The 19,226-nt window shown below is 60.4% G+C and overlaps 1 protein-coding gene across 1 annotated transcript in view; it reads left to right on the top strand.

The window, feature by feature from the left end:
• The first annotated feature begins 3,482 nt into the window (after positions 1 to 3,482).
• The window catches only part of Stk10 (serine/threonine kinase 10), a 53,108-nt gene continuing 37,364 nt past the window's right edge, over positions 3,483 to 19,226 (top strand). The window contains exon 1 of the mRNA XM_042672331.1: positions 3,483 to 3,727. Coding sequence (XP_042528265.1) covers positions 3,572 to 3,727 — 156 coding nt within the window. The 5' untranslated portion in view covers positions 3,483 to 3,571. The remainder of the gene's footprint in view (positions 3,728 to 19,226) is intronic.

Raw genomic sequence — 19,226 nt, 5'->3', positions numbered from 1 at the left:
ATTCCAGTCTAGGCTGGCCTGGGCATCAATAGGAGACCCTATCTCAAAAATAACCATAGCAAATGGAGTAGATTTTGCCAAAGAAGTGTGAGGCCCTCCGTGTCACTACTGAAGGAAAAAAAGAGAAAGCAAGTGATACAGAAGACGACTGAGCTATGTTTCTAGTCATTCTGAATGTTCACGTTCAAATGCATCAATTAGACAAGAAGGAAAAGGGAAAAAAATGCACAAAAGTTCCAAAAGATCTAAAATATAGCGAAAGAAAACCATTTTTTTTTGTCTTTTTTGTTAGTCGTGGGGCCTGAACTCCGGGCCTGGGCGCTGCCCCTCAGCTCTTCAGCTATAGACTAGCTCTCTACCACGTGAGCCTCAGCCCCACTTCCAGCTTTTTCTGCTTATGTGGTGCTGAAGAATCGAACCCAGGGCCTCATGCATGTGAGGCAAGTGCTCTACCACTGAGCCACCTTCCCAGCCCCTGAAAAGGAATTTTAAAAGACCAAAGTACAGGGCTGGGAAGGTGGCTCGGTGGTCGAGTGCTTGCCTTGCATGCATGAGGCCCTGTTTGATTCCTCAGCACAGACCAGGAGGCCAGCAGAGGCGGCAGTGGACGTCTCTTTCTTTTTAGGATGGAGAGATGCCAACACGGGAGGGTGAGAGATCGGGGCAGCAGGGCCCCTTCTGTGTCCTCACTGCTCAGGAGGACAGTGCCCAGACCAGCCTCTCCCCACTGCCCCGGCCCAGATGGAAGAGCCCACCTGTAACAGATGTACTTAAGGGGACTCTCTTCCATAAGCACAATTACTATCATCAGACCCAAACATACGCGACAACACTCCTGAGAGAGCAAATGTCCCTAGCTGTTCCTTAAACATCTGAATAGATTATGAGTTCCAGTAAGAAACCCAGAGAAAACTATGTATCACTTACCGTGTACTTACCTCCTTCCTCCTTCCCTTCCTCCCTCCTCCCTTCCTTCCTCCTTCCCTTCCTCCCTCCTTCCCTTCCTCCCTCCTCCCTTCCTCCCTCCTTCCCTTCCTCCCTCCTTCCCTTCCTCCCCTCCTCCCTTCCTTCCTCCTTCCCTTCCTCCCTCCTTCCCTTCCTCCTTCCCTTCCTCCCTCCCTTCCTCCCTCCTCCCTTCCTTCCTCCTTCCCTTCCTTTCTCCTTCCTCCTTCCCTTCCTTCCATCCTTCCCTTCCTCCCTCCTTCCCTTCCTCCCTCCTTCCTTTCCTTCCTTCCTTCCTTCCTCCCCCTCCTTCCCTTCTTTCTTCCCTTCCTTCCCTTACTTCCTTTCCTCCTTCCTCCTTCCCTTCCTCCTTCCTTCCCTTCCTTCCTCCTTCCCTTCCTCCTTCCTTCCCTTCCTTCCTCCTTCCTTCCCTTCCTCCTTCCTTCCCTTCCTTCCTCCTTCCCTTCCTTCCTCCTTCCCTTCCTTCCTCCTTCCCTTCCTTGCTCCTTCCTTCCCTTCCTCCTTCCTCCCCCTCCTTCCTCCTTCCTTCCTCCTTCCTTCCTCCTTCGTTCTTGATGCCAGTCCCGGGGCTTGAACCCGTGGACCAGGAGCTGTCTCTGGCTCAAGCCCCAGTACAGGCACCAGAAGAAAAAGGGGGAGAGCGCAGCACAGACCCGAAGACGGGACCGTGAGCGATGCGGTGACTGCGGTGCTTCGGGCCTGGCGGCTCGGTGCGGGAGGCAGGGCTGGGGGGCGGGAGCGTCCGGGCTGCGGATCGCCACGTCCGGAGGGGGACGGAGCGCGGCTCGGTACCGGGGGAGGAGGAGGACGGAGCGCGGCTCGGTACCGGGGGAGGAGGGGGACGGAGCGCGGCTCGGTACCGGAGGGGGACGGAGCGCGGCTCGGTACCGGAGGGGGACGGAGCGCGGCTCGGTACCGGGGGAGGGGGAGGACGGAGCGCGGCTCGGTACCGGAGGGGGACGGAGCGCGGCTCGTACCGGGGGAGGAGGACGGAGCGCGGCTCGGTACCGGGGGAGGAGGACGGAGCGCGGCTCGGTACCGGGGGGAGGAGGGGGACGGAGCGCGGCTCGGTACCGGGGGGAGGAGGGGGGATGGAGCGCGGCTCGGTACCGGGGGAGGGGGACGGAGCGCGGCTCGGTACCGGGGGAGGGGGACGGAGCGCGGCTCGGTACCGGGGAGGGGGACGGAGCGCGGCTCGGTACCGGAGGGGGAGGACGGAGCGCGGCCCCAGCGCGGGTCCAGCGCAGTGCGACACATTTGGAGAGGGAGACACGGAGAGCTCGGGAGCTTCCGCCGCGCTCCCCGCAGCGGGCTGGAAACAGGCCCGGAGTCAAGGCCAGGACGCGAGGGCGCGAGGGCGCGAGGCGGCGCGAGGGCGCGAGGGCGCGAGGTCCCGACGCGAGGTCCGGAATCGAGGTCCGGACGCGAGGTCTGGAATCGAGGTCTGGACGCGAGGTCCGGCGGCCCCGGCTGGCCGCGGTGAGGCCTGCAGCCCCTGCAGAGGCAGCGGAGGGAGACGCTACCGCAGAGCAGAGCCCGGCCGGCGGGGAAGGGGGCGGCCAGGAGGGGGTCAGACGGGGGGGGCGGGGGCCGAGGGGTCGGGCGGGGGCCGTGGGGTCGGGCGGGGGTCCCACGAGCGCCACGTGGAGTGGAGTGGACTGCGGGCGCCCGGGGCCCCGTCCCCCCCCCCGCACCCCCCGTGCCCCATCCCCCCGTGTCCCCCCCGTGCGCATCGACAGAGCCATGCGCACCCGCGCAGGACGGGCAGCCGTGCTGGGTGACCGCCTGGACCGCGGACGGCGGGAACGGGGACGGCGGGGCCGGGGATGGCGGGGCCCGGACGGCAGGTGCGGACTCCATGGCGCAGACAGAACAGTTATGTCGACTTCCGGTGGCGGGGAAGGCGCTGACCGGGGGACTTGAACTCGGGCCGGGCCTGTCCTCAGGTTTTCTGCGCAAGGCTGGCGCTCTACCCCCTTGAACCACATCGCTTTCTGCTGCTTCACTGAGATCAGAGGCTTCGAACCGTGATCCTCAGAGTTCGTGTGTGTATGCGCACGTGTGTATTGCGCACGTGTGTGTGTGCGCGCGCACTGAAACCGGGGGCTCTGGGAAGCGAGGAACTACAGTGCCCGACGCGCCCCGCGGCGCTGGGCAGGGCTGGGAGCCCGGCTCAGGGAGCGCCCGGCCGGAGGGGGGCGCAGAGGGCGCGCGGCCAGCGAGGGGCACGGGGGGCGCGCGGCCGGCGGGGGACACGGGGGGCGCGCGGCCGGCGGGGGACACGGGGGGGCGCGCGGCCGGCGGGGGGCGCGGGGGCGCGCGGCCGGAGGGGGGGGGCGCGGGGAGCGCGGCCCGAGGGCCCAGGGCGCAGGGGGCGCGCGGCCGGAGGGGGGCGCGTCCCCGCGTAGCCGGGCTGTGTGCGGGGCGCGGCCGCGAGAGCGGGGCGGGCGCAGTGGAGCGGCTGGCTGGGGCTCGGGGGCGGGGCCGCCCTGCGGTTCCGGGAGCTCCGGGCGGCGGAGCCCAGAGCGCGCCTGGCCCGGTCGGTGGCGGGCAGCGCCGGAGCCCGTCCTCTCTGCGGCCCCGCGTCGCAGCCCCCGGCGCCCCCACCATGGCGTTCGCCAATTTCCGCCGCATCCTGCGCCTGTCCACCTTCGAGAAGAGAAAGTCCCGCGACTACGAGCACGTCCGCCGGGACCGCGACCCCGGCGAGCTGTGGGAGATCGTGGGCGAGCTGGGCGACGGCGCCTTCGGCAAGGTCTACAAGGTGAGCGGCCGGGGGGGCGGGGGCCGGGGGGCACCGGGGCCGGGGGGCACCGGGGCCGGGGGGGCGGGGGCCGGGGGGCACCGGGGCCGGCGGGGCGGGGGCCGGGGGGCACCGGGGCCGGGGGGCACCGGGGCCGGCGGGGCGGGGGGCCGGGGGACACCGGGGTCGGGGAGCAGCGGGGCCGGGGGGCACCGGGGCCGGGGGACACCGGGGCCGGCGGGGCGGGGGCCGGGGGGCACCGGGGCCGGGGGACACCGGGGCCGGCGGGGCGGGGGCCAGGGGGTACCGGGGCCGGGGGGCAGCGGGGCCGGGGGACACCGGGGCCGGTGGGGCACCAGGGCCGGCGGGGCGGGGGCCGGGGGGCACCGGGGCCGGGGGCCACCGGGGCCGGGGACACCGGGGCCGGGTGCGGGGGGCAGGGGACACCGGGGCCTGCGGGCACCGGGGCCGGGGGGCAGCGGGGCCGGGGGACACCGGGGCCTGCGGGCAGCGGGGCCGGGGGACACCGGGGCCGGCGGGGCACCGGGGCCGGGGACACCGGGGCCGGGTGCGGGGGGGCAGGGGACACCGGGGCCGGGCGCACCCGAGGCGAGCCAGCGGGGAGCAGCGCGCGCTCAGTCCCCGACTTCCTCTCTGACCCGGGGCCGGGCGCTTCCGGGGTTTGCGTTTGACACCTAGGCCGGGGTGGGGGGGCGCTTTCCCGGGAGAGCGCGCGCGAGCCCGTGGTCCCGCAGTCCCGCCGGCCTCCCCGGCCCGCGCCTTCCCGGTTCCCGCCGCGGCAGCCACTTCCTGGGCTTCACTGCCGACTCCGCCCCGCTGGGCCCCGCGCGGCCCCGCCCGCCCCGCCGGCCGCAGCTCCCCCGACCCAGCCGGACCGGAACGAGCGCGCGCTCAACCCGCGCTCCACCTGCCTGGAACGCGGGCTTCCCCGCGGCTGCGCCCCGCCCGGCCGGGCGCTCACCGGACTCCACGGCCTGGCGGCCGCAGGGCGGAGCCGCGGGGGACCCGAGGCCGGGTGCGGGAGAGGCCCGGCTCCCGCCGCTTCGCGCTGAGCCCCCGGGGTCCCCGCCGCCCCGTGGCTCCCTGCCCGCGGGCGGACCCCGCGCCCCTCGGCCCGGCAGATCCCCAGCCGCGGCCCCGCGGGGCGCTGCGACGCCCGGCCGGAGGGGCCTGCGTGGTTCGGTCGGCGCGGAGACCCCGCCGCCCCGCAACCGATGACCCCTGCGCGGTCCCCGCGGCCCGCGAAAGGCGCGGCGTGCTCGGTCGCGTGCTAGTGCCACCGCACACGCCAGCGCACGTCACCACGCATGTCGCAAACGTCACCACGCTGCCACTGCACACGTCACCACGCATGTCACCGAACGTCACCACGCTGCCACCGCATACGTCACTGCGCTGCCACCGCATACGTCACTGCGCTGCCACCGCGGAGCCCGGCCGGCGTGCACAGCTGGGCGGCCGTGGGACTTGCGTGGATTCCGTGCGGCGCCTCCCGGGCCGCTGCTTATCAGGATCAGGATCCCGAGCCACGCCGCACCCAGGCCCCTTGCGCCTGGCCGCCTGCGCCTGCACCTGGCGTCAGCGGGGCCGCCGCCGCCCTCCCGCGGGGAGCCACGGGGCATGAAGTTGTCCCAGCCTCCGCCTGGTGTGCGCCCGCTCTAACCAGGACCCGTGCTCCACGCGGGCACTGAGACGCCAGGACCCGTGCTCCACGCGGGCACTGAGACGCCAGGACCCGTGCTCCACGTGGATACTGAAGCCAGGACCCGTGCTCCACGTGGATACTGAAGCCAGGACCCGTGCTCCACGCGGATACTGAGGCCTCAGGACCCGTGCTCCACGTGGATACTGAAGCCAGGACCCGTGCTCCACGTGGATACTGAAGCCAGGACCCGTGCTCCACGCGGGCACTGAAGCCAGGACCCGTGCTCCACGCGGGCACTGAGACGCCAGGACCCGTGCTCCACGCGGGCACTGAGACGCCAGGACCCGTGCTCCACGTGGATACTGAAGCCAGGACCCGTGCTCCACGTGGATACCGAGGCCTCAGGACCCGTGCTCCACGTGGATACCGAGGCCTCAGGACCCGTGCTCCACGTGGATACCGAGGCCTCAGGACCCGTGCTCCACGTGGATACCGAGGCCTCAGGACCCGTGCTCCACGTGGATACCGAGGCCTCAGGACCCGTGCTCCACGTGGATACCGAGGCCTCAGGACCCGTGCTCCACGTGGATACCGAGGCCTCAGGACCCGTGCTCCACGTGGATACCGAGGCCTCAGGACCCGTGCTCCACGTGGATACCGAGGCCTCAGGACCCGTGCTCCACGTGGATACCGAGGCCTCAGGACCCGTGCTCCACGTGGATACCGAGGCCTCAGGACCCGTGCTCCACGTGGATACTGAGGTGCCAGGACTTGTGCTCCAGGAGCTTCTCAGATCTTCAAGTCCACATTTGTCAACAGGGTCAGATGTCTTTGAGTTTCCTGATACAGAACCCTTCTTTCCTCTGTCTCCTGGAAAACTTTTGATCCGTATGCCTTGGGAGAAAAAGAGGAGGATTAATTCAGCACCAAGTCAAGACCGTTCTCATCCAATGTCCCATGTCAAGTTGGTTTCAAAGAAGATCATTTCTAGTCCATTACTAGAACTTAAGTCAGAGCTCTTAAGTTTGTAGCTTCAGAATTCTTACGAAACATCTTCATTCTGAAGGTTGGGTAGAAAGGAGAGGAGAGTGGAAAGTACCGCTTTTAGCTGAGTGGCTAAAAGCCACTCAGTGACTAGGAGCACCTAGTCATAACAGAGGAGTACCAGCCATACACAGAGGCGCACCTGTCATACACAGAGGAGCACCTGTCATAAACAGGAGCACCTGTCATACACAGAGGAGCACCTGTCATACACAGAGGAGGACCTGATCATACACAGAGGAGCACCTGTCATACACAGAGGAGCACCTGTCATACACAGAGGATCACCTGATCATACACAGAGGAGCACCTGTCATACACAGAGGAGCACCTCTCATACACAGAGGATCACCTCTCATACACAGAGGAGCACCTGTCATACACAGAGGATCACCTGATCATACACAGAGGAGCACCTGTCATACACAGAGGAGCACCTCTCATACACAGAGGAGCACCTGTCATACACAGAGGAGCACCTGTCATACACAGAGGAGCACCTCTCATACACAGGAGCACCTGTCATACACAGAGGAGCACCTCTCATACACAGAGGAGCACCTCTCATACACAGAGGAGCACCTGTCATACACAGAGGAGCACCTGTCATACACAGAGGAGCACCTGTCATAAACAGGAGCACCTGTCATACACAGAGGAGCACCTGTCATACACAGAGGAGGACCTGATCATACACAGAAGAGCACCTGTCATAAACAGGAGCACCTGTCATACACAGAGGATCACCTGTCATACACAGAGGAGCACCTGTCATACACAGAGGAGCACCTGTCATACACAGAGGATCACCTGATCATACACAGAGGAGCACCTGTCATACACAGAGGAGCACCTCTCATACACAGAGGATCACCTGTCATACACAGAGGAGCACCTGTCATACACAGAGGAGCACCTGATCATACACAGAGGATCACCTGATCATACACAGAGGAGCACCTGTCATACACAGAGGAGCACCTGATCATACACAGAGGATCACCTGATCATACACAGAGGAGCACCTCTCATACACAGAGGAGCACCTGTCATAAACAGAGGAGCACCTGTCATACACAGAGGATCACCTGTCATACACAGAGGAGCACCTGTCATACACAGAGGAGCACCTCTCATACACAGAGGAGCACCTGTCATACACAGGAGCACCTGTCATACACAGAGGAGCACCTCTCATACACAGAGGATCACCTGATCATACACAGAGGAGCACCTGTCATACACAGAGGAGCACCTGATCATACACAGAGGATCACCTGATCATACACAGAGGAGCACCTGTCATACACAGAGGAGCACCTGATCATACACAGAGGATCACCTGATCATACACAGAGGAGCACCTCTCATACACAGAGGAGCACCTCTCATACACAGAGGAGCACCTGTCATAAACAGAGGAGCACCTGTCATACACAGAGGATCACCTGTCATACACAGAGGAGCACCTGTCATACACAGAGGAGCACCTCTCATACACAGAGGAGCACCTGTCATACACAGGAGCACCTGTCATACACAGAGGAGCACCTCTCATACACAGAGGAGCACCTGATCATACACAGAGGAGCACCTGTCATACACAGAGGAGCACCTGTCATACACAGAGGAGCACCTCTCATACACAGAGGAGCACCTCTCATACACAGAGGAGCACCTGTCATAAACAGGGGAGGAGCACGTAGTCACAGAGGATCACCTGGTCATAACCCGGAGTACCTGGTCACAGTGAGCATCTGAATTTGGTGCTCTGCTCAGATGTGGCCAGACAGTGTACAGAATAGAAAGGGGGTGCTAGCAGGCCAGGCATTTCCGTACTCTCTGAGAGTTGCTTTGGTGTTTGCTGGGCATGGTGGCAAGTACCTATAATCCTACCTACTTCAGAGGCAGGGGTAGCGGGAGGATGTCAAGTTTAAGGCCAGCCCAGGAAAAGTTAGCCAGTAGGACCTTATCTGAAAAGCAATACAACAGAAGGGCTGGGGGCGTACCCACATGGACATTGCACCTGGCGTGAGTTAGGCCATCGCCACTCCAAGAAGCCCCAGCACAACAGCACCCCAGTGAAGTACAAGTCTGACTTTCAACTTTAAGTTGTGTGTGTAGGTGCAGGGGGGAGCAGGGGGTGTGGAGGCCCTGGAGACTGAACTCAAGGGCCTGGGCGCTGTCCCTGAATGTGTTTGGTCAAGGCTAACACTACCACGTGAACCCCAGCTCCACTTCCAGCTTTTTGGTGGCTAATTGGAGGTAAAGGTTTCTCAGATGTTTCTGCCCAGGCTGGCTTTGAACCATGATCTGCAGATCTCAGCCTCCTGGGTAGGTGAGATTGTAGGTGTGAGCCACTGGCTCCCGGCTTCACATACCGTTTTTTTTGCAGACAAAATCCTATACATAACCAAAGTCTAACCTTAGGATAGAACCACATCTTGATGTATTGTTGGCATTTTCATAGTAAGTGTTCCAGCAGAGCTGAGTACAAATGGCCTCACTTGTAAAGTCCTTCCTGTATTTTAAATTAATTTTTAGGCTAGGCTCCGGAAGGGAGTTACTAGGTTAAAGGGCTATCAGTGAACCGAGGTCCCCTCTGCCCCTCCTGCTGAGGACGGAGCTACGAGTCCTTCACAGCTGCAGTTTGGCCTCAGGTGTGCGCAGAGCTGGGCTGCCCTTGAAAAGGAAGGCACCGTCCCTCCCTGCTTGTTTTAACCACAGCGAGGTTGGGCTGTGAGCCCTGGCTGGCCTTCCCCTCTCACCTCCTCTCTCCTCTCACCTCCTCCCCAAATAGTTGGAGGCCGCGGTTTCCGCTTGGGGTGGGGGTGGGGGCTGCGCTGTCTCCTGAGTCCTCCCCTCCTGGCTCCCCCTCCCTCCTTCCATCCCCCTCCCCCTCCCCCTCCGGAAGGAGGTTTGCCCCAGGCAGGGACTCACTTCCTTTGGCCTAGTATTTTTAAACTAGTCCATGCTATTGTGAGTCAATTCCTGACTTGGTCATGAAACTTGGGTGGCCTGAGCTTCCTAGGAAGGTGTCCAGCCAGGGCCTGGACAGACTTTAGCCCCTGTCCCTACTCTTACCTCTTGAGGGAGATACCCAGGGGCCATCCCCAGAACAGCCCAGGACTTCAGCCCAGAACCAGCTGCTGCCGGGGCCTGTAGAACAGCTGGTGGTAAGGGGGATCTGGGTCCCATTCTGGCCCTGTGTGGTCCCCAGGCCAAGGCCTCTGGGCCTTAGCTTTTAGTCTGTGAGGTGGCGTGGCCCTGGGGCCCCAAGGAGGACACCAGGGTGTAGCACCTGGTTCCCTCCCAGGAAGTGCTTATGAAACAGTTTGCTATTGTGGATGCTGCAGTCATCACGCATCGAAGGTGCTGGCCAGTTCCTGTTCTGTCACCAGGGACCAGGCTGGAGCCTCCCACGTGGGCAGCGCTGACATTTGGAGCCGGCAGCTCTTCAGCCTGGGGCTGTCAGATGCTGGTGTGCTCATCAGATGAGGGGGAGGCAAAGCCATCAGGTGTGAGTCAGCTCCCAGGGAAGATGTTTCCGCCACCCAGGGGACAGTGCACAAAGCTTTGTGTTTGCATGGAGCCTCTCATCTACTTTATTCTTGTCTCTTTTGGTAATGGGTACAGGTTTCCTTGCTAGGCAAATTCTTTGCCACTGAGCTGTAGCCCAACTTCTTTCTCATGTACTGTAAACCATCTTTAGATGACTGACAGAACCTGAGTGTAAAGATACATAAATACTTTTATATTGCATTGTTTGGGGAATAATGACAAGAAAAGAGTGTATACGTGCTCAGTTCCATTTTTTAAAAACGATTTCCATCTGAGGCCAGATGTGGAACCCAACGCTACTGGGTTTGCCTGTCCTCTGGTGTCATCTCAGAGTCTGATGAAAGATGGCGTGCAGACAGGCAGAGGCCCGTGGCTGTTCTCTGGGCCTTGGATTTCCATGTGAGCTCTTTTGAAGGCAGAAGAGCGGCTTTCACAAAGGGAGCAGAAGCTAGAGCCGTGTCATCTGCAGAGGAGGGAGATGCTGCCTGTTGTTAGAGCTGCGCAGAGACCAACAAAGGCCTGTGGGCTAGAAGCTTCCACCTGAGAGGAGGTCGGGCTCGTGATGGAGGTGGAGAGAGGGAAGCCAGGCAGAAGAAGACTGGGCAGGGCGGCCTGAGGTGGCCACTGCTGCCCCTTGAGCTTGTGTGGCCTGAGGCCTGGTTAAATGGCTCCTTCTGGGGTGGACCCGGTGTGAGTTGCTCACCAGTGCTGTGGAGCATCAGATGGGCTGGTGCCTCTTGGCCAGCAGAGCTGCTGCTGGGGCAGAGGGACAGGAGCTGCCGGACAGCACTTGGGGTGGGCAGGGGAGAGAGTAGGGAGAGTCAGTTTGGGGGATACCCATCCTTTCAACATCTGAGAAATACAGAATTAGAGCCAAGTCTTTGAAATCCAGTGTGGGCTGGTACTGGGGCTTGAACTCAAGGCCTGGGTGTTGTCCCTTAACTTTTCTACTGGGGCTGGTGCTCTACCCCTTGAGCCACAGCTCCCCCCATTTAATTTTTTGGTGATTAACTAGAGATTAAAGTCTCATGCCCAAGCTGGCTTCTAGTCCTGATCCGTGGCTCTCCTTCCTGAGCAGCTAACAGACGCGAGTCTCTGTCGCCCTGCTTAGTGTGTGTGGTGTGTCCTGCACTGGAGCGGTGATTTGGACGGGCTCTCTGTCCTGTCGTGCTGGTGTGGCCTCTGTGCAAGGTGGTGCTGCGCCAAACCATGTGCTGCCCCCTCAGTCCAACAAGCGGTCAGCGGGTTTGGAGCTGGGCCTGGCCGGGGCCAGCTCTCAGAGGCAGCTAGGGCTTTTCGGTCTCTGGCTGCGTAGCCTGAGTGTTCAAGCTTCATGGTTTGGTGTTTGCCGGGGACCACTTCGTGTGGATGGCGGCTGCCGCGTTGCTCTGTGGTGGAACCAGGCACCGTGTTTGGTGTTGTTTTATTTCTGAGGATAGGAGTCCTGTTTGTGAGGGCGTGGCCCTCATGTCTGACAACTCCTGGGCCGGGCACATTCCCGAGATGACCACCTTGGCAGTTAGAGCCCCAGTGCGTGCCTGCGGGCTACACAGACGCTCATGCCTCTGGAGGCCAGTGGGAGCCTTAGAGGTGTCAGGTTGACGTCCTGGGAGGGCCTCCCTGCCTTGTGCTCCCAGGGCCTGGCCAGGAGGCCCAGGTCATGACATTTTGGGGCCAAATCTGGGAGCAGGGGTGATTTTCCCAGCTGCCCCAGGCCTAGGTGGCCAGTGAGGCTGGGTCAGAGCCGCTACATCCTGAGGACTGGAGGTGTTGGCAGCCGAAGCTGAGGTTGGGGCCCAGGGTGGAAAGGGCCCTGTGCCCAGCAGCCCAGAGGGGGAGGGAGGAAGGAGAGCAGGGAGGGTGAGCTGGTGAAAGAGGCGCGCGTTCACTTGGATCAGAGAGGGCGCAGGGCCTGGGCTCTGCCTGCCCCCGCCCGTGTAGGGTGTGGGGGCTGGGAGGCTCCTCACCTCTGCTCCGGTGTCTCAGAGCTGCCCAGTTGGTGCCACCGTGCTACATGGTTCTGCTTGCCATCTGTCACGCTGGGGCCCTGGGGAGACCCCTGGTCCAGGAGGAGCGCGCGTAGGTGCTCATTGAGCACGCTCTGTGTGCCAGGCGCTGCGAGGCCTCTGCCCCACCCGAAAGGAGGGGCTTGTCCTCACTCCACACTCAACAAAGCCGAGGCCCAGAGAGGTTCAGGAACGTGCTCAGGGCTGCTCAGCCTGTCTGTGGCAGGGCTGGGATGAGGGCCTAGTCCTCTCTTCCAGGGCCTCTCCGGAGGGAGAGGTGTGTGTGTGCAGGACAGAGGTTATGCAGTGTCGCTCCGTGTGGCCTTGGAGCTCCTTTTCCTGGGAGGGGAGCCTTGCCCCAGGTCTGCCTCAGCCTTCCTACCCAGGCAACGGTGCTCTGGGCAGGCCCGCAGAGAGGGGAGGGAAGGGGCGGGGCGGCATGGCGGTGGGACCGCGCTGAGGGGCCTCTAGCCCTGGCTCTTCCTTTGGGCGTGTCTTCCACTTTGAACTTTCTCTTCCCCTTTCTCTCTGCTCCCCCTTTGCTGCATTTCCCCTTTTACTCCCTGTAACTTTCTGATGTGTTTTCCTTGCCAACAAGCCGTCCATAGTGTGGGTGAGGGTGGAGGGTGCTGGCTGGGGTCGGTCCCTCCCGCCTCAGTCGAGGAAGGCAGGGCATCCTGCCGCTGTGCTGTGCACTGGCTGTGCACTAGCTGGCCGCTGCCCACTGTCTTCCGGTGAGTGGGTGGGCCGGCCTCCCTCCCCTGAGTCTTCCCGCACAGGTTCCTCCTCAGGCCGCCCTCCCTGTGCTGACAGCTCCTCCACAGCTCTTGCCACAGAGGGGCGTCTTTGTGCACCTTCTTGTTTGTCTTCTGCCCTCCAGGTCCAGGGAGGGCTGGTGGGTGAGCCCCGGGAGGAGGCACTTCTCATGGGCGGTGGGCAGGTGATGGTGGCCAGTGGTAGGTAGTAGAGGGCTTGGCCATTCCCAGCACATGTACCCCTGGTCCCCAGCATGGGGCTCAGTCAGTATCTGCTGTGAAGGAGGGGGTGGGTGCGTGAGCGGATGAGTTGGCCCAGTGACGTTCTGTGCTAACCTAAGGATTCATTGAAGAAGAAAAAGGAAATGGCCCCTCAGTGTGCGCAGCTCTTCTTACTTAGCTGAAGACTGGGGAAGCCGAGGTTCTTGCTAGGGCCCACACCGTCCTTGCCCCTTCCCACATGAGCTCAGCGACTGCTCCCGGCCGCCGCCCAGGAAGGACTGTCATTGTGAGAAGTGTGGGCATGACAGACAAGGTCACTTTCCACTGCGTCCCCCAGAAGCCTTCAGCCTAGAGACTGCCGGCCATCCGAGGGAAAGAGGTGTGTCAACAGGGAAAGGCAGTTACCTCTAAGAGCCTGCGTGGCTTGGACGTTCCTCTTTGTGCCATTCTAGTTTTTAAGGTGGTCTTTTGTGAGTGAGCATTGTTTTTGGAACAACAGAAAGCAGCATGGAAAATGCTGTTCATCCAGAAAAGCAGCTGAGTAGCTCCTTGAGGCCTGAGATGGGGCAGTGCCCGGGGCCTGCCGCGGGTTGTGCTGCCTGAAGGTGCTCCCCTGCCTGCTGCTCTGCACAGACCCCTTCCCCTCTCTCCTGCCTTCCACCTTCCTTGGGTAGGCAGAGCCCATGATTACCTTTCTGCCTCCTTTGTCCTGTTGTCCCAGGGTTGGATTCCTCATGACTTCCTCAGAGGGCTCCCACGAGCTTGGCCAAGCTGGACAGGTTGCTCGGGTTTTCAGCCAAGACTACGATGTGGTACCCTCAGGGCCTCTTCTGTTTGGGTTTGGCCCTCCAAGCCCAGAAGGACTTAGTGATTCTTGGCCATGCCCAAGTGGCTCTCCCTGTGGCGAGAGCATTGAGCACACGCTTTAGAAGTCCCTCACTCCCCTGCTCTTGTGCTTCATAATCTTAGCCTTCCTGGAGTGCTCTGAACACTGGGCTGTGGAGTTCTGCTGAGCTGACACTGGGCAGAGCGATGGTGGAGGGGCAGTGGGTCCGCTCCACTTGGCGGAGAACCCTCCTGACCCAGCCCAGGGCTTGGGGCCCTCTGAGGGGAAGAAGTGCCATCTGGCTGGAGAGTCAGAAATCTAAACATGCAGAGGAGAAAGGGGAGGCCTCAGCATTCTCTCTTGTCTTCTCTTACATGGAGCACATCACTCTCTGCCGGGTCACAGACTCCCTCTTCTCCCTTTTCTCTCTCTGCCTCTTTCTGTTCCTGCCTCCCCTCCTTCCCATCCCAGCCGCCTACCAGTCTGGCCGTCCAGTTCATCTCCCGTCTGTCTGATCGTCTTGTCTCCCCTAGCCCTCATGCTCATATTTGACTTTGGGGTGCTCCCTCACCTCCGGGAGAGGCCTTTCTTCCGGGAGGACAAGGGGCAGAACTTACTGCAGGAATAACAACTTCAGTGTCTGCTCTGCCCCACATGTGGTTATTCTGCACTTGAAACGTGGGGAATGTGACGGACGAACCAAAGGTTTCCCTCCATGTCTTTTCTGTTTAAATTGGCTGGTGGCTGCCACACAGGACAGCGCAGTGGTTCTGGGGTGAGCAGACTGCTTCTGCACCCTTCCGTGAGGTCCCTGTTGTGATGACCACCGTGTCGCTGGGCCCTGTCCGCCCTCTCTGGTCCCGGCTGGCCCTGTCTGCCCGCTCTGGTCCCGGCTGGCCCTGTCCGCCCGCTCTGGTCCCGGCTGGGCCCTGTCCGCCCGCTCTGGTCCCGGCTGGGCCCTGTCTGGCTGCTCAGGTCCTGTCCCGCCCGCTCTGGTCCCGGCTGGCCCTGTCCACCCGCTCTGGTCCCGGCTGGCCCTGTCCGCCCGCTCTGGTCCCGGCTGGCCCTGTCCGCCCGCTCTGGTCCCGGCTGGCCCTGTCCACAGTGGCTAGGTGCTCCCTGCTCTGACCCTGCCACAACATCACTGCCCTGCTTGGTCACTTACAACAGTGAGTGAACATCTACTTCTTCTCATCCGTGCATTTTGTTATCTAACATTTTAAACTATTGTTTAGTATCCCAGTAAACATTTAGGATATTTGCACCTTTTTTCTGATGTACAGTAGGCTGATGGAAACACACTCTAGGACGTTTGCTGTTTTTTTTTAATGTTTCTTGGCCTCAAATATCCAGAGATGATGGATAGTAGGCTTAAATCTGTTAATAGCTGGGTGCTTTGACACACATCTGTAATCTCAGCACTTGGGAGACTGGGGCAGGAGGATCTTGAGTTCAGGATGCAGTTGAACTGCATAGGGTTCCATTCTCAAAGACCCAAACCAAACCACACCAAAGTAAAGTCATTACCAAATGCTGCCTTTAGAAGATAGGAGCTATTTCATAGTCGTCTGTTAAGAGTTCACCTGTTGTACCCGGGGGCAGAGCATGCGCAGGCGTTGTCATGATTGTCTGGCTTTGCTGATCTGTTACATGTGGAGTGGCCCTCCCCACTTTCAGCAGGATTCTCTGCGGTTTCTGCTGGCCTGTGTGTGGCCTCTGCATGGCCCCCAGGGCCCGATCACCACGTTGGGGGCCTCGGCAGTGTCAGTGTGTCCTTTGTTGCCATGAAGGGAGTGGACGTGTCCTCAGATGCCTGCTCTCCGTGGGAGCCTGGAGACTGGAAATTCATTTGCTTTTTGGTGGCACGTGGCAGGATCCCCAAGGGAGTTTGTTGGCTTATGGAACCGTCTAAGGGAAGCTGCCTTCAGGAGCAGCCGGTCCGGGTGCCCTACAGGGTTGTTAGCTCTCTTCTCTCTCCGCCCTTTGTAGGCCCTGCTTCTTTCTCTGGCAGGCTCTCTGAAAGAATGGCGACAGGACCCTCTGATCAGCCTAGCAACCCCGCTCTACCAGCATAGCCATCCTAGAGAAAGAAGCCGTTTCTCTACTATCTAGCAAGCATACAAAAAAATCAGAAACAGAAACCCTCCCAGGTCTCCGCGGTTGTCCGGACGCCTTGGTTCAGTGACTGACAGGGCGGGTGAGTCTGTACCTGGGCCTGGGTGAGGCCATGGTACCCCTCCTGACCCCTGGGACACAGAGAAGAGGGGTGGTTCTTTAGGAAAACTGCAGTTTTGAATCCAAAAAGAGGAATGGAAATGGGTGCCCCCAGGATTCTGTTCCAGGCAGCTCCTACGGCTCCCAGGCCGGGTGCGGGTTCTGGTGGGTCAGGGCGAGGCTTGGCCGAGGGCTCTTCCCACGCCTCTTAGGCAGGCAGATGTGGACTCAGTTTCTGCACTTCAGAATGGGGGCTGCAGTTCTGGAGTTGGGGGTAGCAGCTAAAGTTCTCTAGATCTTGAGCCTGGCATGTCAGCTATTTCCTGTGAGGACAGGAGGACACAGTGGTCAGCTGACAGCCAGAAGAGGAGGCCGGGGCGTGTCCCCATGGTATGGTGGTGCCACTGGTTCTCAGGGAGCCCCCAGTCCCTGAGTGGGCTGGCCGGGCCCTGGGGTGGGGCCAGGAGCTAGGCTGGGGAGGGTCCCCTCTGCTGGAGACTGAGCCCCCAGCCCACCTCCTCTAGGTGGAGACTGAGCCCCCAGCCCCACCTCCTCTAGGTGGAGACTGAGCCCCCAGCCCCCACCTCCTCTAGGCCAGGCCCCAGCCTGCACAAGGGGATGATTGTCCCCACAGGGGTGCCTGGGCCAGAAAACACTGTGGACACTGTGTCTGCTGTCGACCGTGTGGGCCGAGGCGTGAGTCACCGCCGGCTGGCAGGGAGGGCTGGGCCAGGAGCCCCTCACCCTTGTCTGGACCCTGACCCTGCCTCGGCCAGTGAGAGAGAGGCCAGCAGCCACAGACAGCGCCTTGTCTGTGATGTGAGGCCTTGCCTGCTCACTCCCACGCCCTCCCTGAAACTATCTACTTGGATCTCCCTTCACTCCCTAGGAGCCCTCCCCCCTCCTCCAGTCCCAACCCTCTGGCCACACAGAGGGAATGTGAGGTCAGACGGGACTTTTGCAGCAGTTACAGACACCTCTGGTAAAATCCGGTACAAAGGACTTGAAACTGCATGGGCTCCTAGCTCTGTTCTTTACCTGCCGTATGACCGAGCAGATGACTTCTGAATACCTGTGTTTTCTTCCCCCTCACTCTGGGGCTCAAGAGCTCCTCTGGCTTCGGCCTCCCAAGTAGCCGGAACTACAGGTGCAGTTTTCCTAGATACAAAGTATCTGACAATGGATGGGATTGAACTGTGCTCCCAGCCAGCCTGGGCCTCGGTTCTTTTCTAGTCCCTCTGGGGAAACATCTATCTTGCAGCCAGCATGGTGGTTTTAGCCATTGTTCTGAAGTTTAGTTCATTGGTAGACTTGGTCACTGTGCCCTGAGGAAAGGCAGTCTTCTGACTGGCCACCCAGCCAGAGTCACCTACCCACCATTGGCTGTGAGGTGTTCGCTCCCTTGCAGTGGGAGGTGGAGTGAGCAGGTTGAAGAAAAGTCACAGGAGGAGAATTGTGTTAGGGGAAGGCAGTGGTACCCACAGCAAATTCTCCTAAGTGAAGGCTGTCTTGTTCTCTAGGAGAATGTCCTTCTCTTAAGTTGGGCTCAGTTAACACCAGTTGGATGGCCCAGTACTTCCAAGCCTTGAAGTGTTGTCTGGGAAATGGGAGAATGTGACTAATGTCAGTCCTAATGGCCTGTGTAGTCTCCACACTCCAAGCTGCCAAGCTTTGTGTCAGTAGAGGGACTGATCTTGGCCGAGGTTGTGGTTTATCCTTAGTAGAGGGGTCGGTGCTAGCCGAGGTTATGGTTTATCTTCAGCACAAGGGTTGGTGCTGGCTGAGGTTATGGTTTATCTTCAGCACAGGGTTGATCCTGGCTGAGGTTATGGTTTATCTTCTGTTCAGGGGTTGATTCTGGCTGAGGTTATGATTTATCTTCAGCACAGGGTTGATCCTGGCTGAGGTTATGGTTTATCTCAGCACAGGGGTTGATCCTGGCTGAGGTTATGGTTTATCTCAGCACAGGGGTTGATCCTGGCTGAGGTTATGGTTTATCTTCAGCACAGGGGTTGGTTGGGGTCCATCAGTGTGGGTCATTCTTTTTTCTGGGGGGAGGTCCAGTTGTGGGGCCTGAACTCTGGGCCTGGGCGCTGTCCCTCAGCTCTTCAGCTCAAGGCTAGCACTCTACCACTTGAGCCACAGTGCCACTTCTGGCTTTTTTCTTTTTGCTTATGTGGTGCTGAGGAATCGAACCCAGGGCCTCATGCATGCACGGCAAGCGCTCTACCACTCAGCCACCTTCCCAGCCCCATCAGTGTAGGTCATTCTTACTGCTCCTGCTTGGGAGCGCAGAGCGGTGGCAGCCGTTGGCATTCCCCAGAGGCTAGCATAGGGTGTGGCCTCTGGGCCTGGAAGGAGGCAGTGAAGATGCCCTGGTGGTGCCCAGTAACCCAGTCAGCCAGGTCCCTGGGCTTGGACAGGACTCTGACCTCAGGGTGCTCGGTGGGCAGGCACCAGCCCCTCAGGCCTCAGGCTCCCAGGAGCTCCTGGGGGCTGGGTGGGTTCACTTGTAGGAGTGCTAGGTTAGGTCTCTTTCCTCTCTTCTGCTGAGTTCTGGTAGCATGCGCTGAGTGTTCATCACTTTAGCCTTTTGTAAGTGTACAGTTCCACAGCATCCCAGAAGCTCACAGGCTGTACAGCTATCTGCACCACTGATATTCCAGACTTTATTATCTCCCAGCCAAGCTCTACTCACTCCTCCCCACCCCGTAACCTTTGTTTGAGTTTCTATCTCTGAGTTTGACTCATACAGACTTCGGCCTTTGTACCTGTCGTATTCACTAGTATGATGTTTTCAAGGTTTGTTCCTGCCTCATCGTGCACCGAATGCCATCCCTTGTAATGGATGAATAATACCCTTGTAGCTGGCTGTCAGGTTTTGTTGATTCCTTACCTGAGCTTCGGTGGGTCCACATCTGGCTCCGGTGAGGGTGCTACCTCCCCTGCCTGAGGACCAGCCCCCTGGGCCTGGGGCTCTTCCGTGGTGGCTGCACCTTCTCACGGTGCTCAGGATCCCAAGTGCTGCATCCTCACTGTCCACGCTGGTTATGTTCTGTCCTTGCTTCTAGCCTAGTAGGGGCAAAGGTTTTCGTTCTGTTTTTATCAAAACGAGAGAGAGACAGGGAGACAGGGAGACAGAGACAGAGAGACAGAGAGAGAGGGAGAGGGAGAGGAAGAGGGAGAGGGAGAAGGAGGCACAGACATTTGGCCAGTAAGCAATGTC

This window comes from Dipodomys spectabilis, unplaced genomic scaffold (assembly GCF_019054845.1).
Source record: "Dipodomys spectabilis isolate Male_0828 unplaced genomic scaffold, ASM1905484v1 ptg000699l, whole genome shotgun sequence".
In the NCBI taxonomy this organism is placed as follows: Eukaryota; Metazoa; Chordata; class Mammalia; order Rodentia; family Heteromyidae; genus Dipodomys; species Dipodomys spectabilis.
The sequence above is the reverse complement of the archived record's forward strand: the minus strand, read 5'-3'. Positions and strand labels throughout refer to the sequence as shown.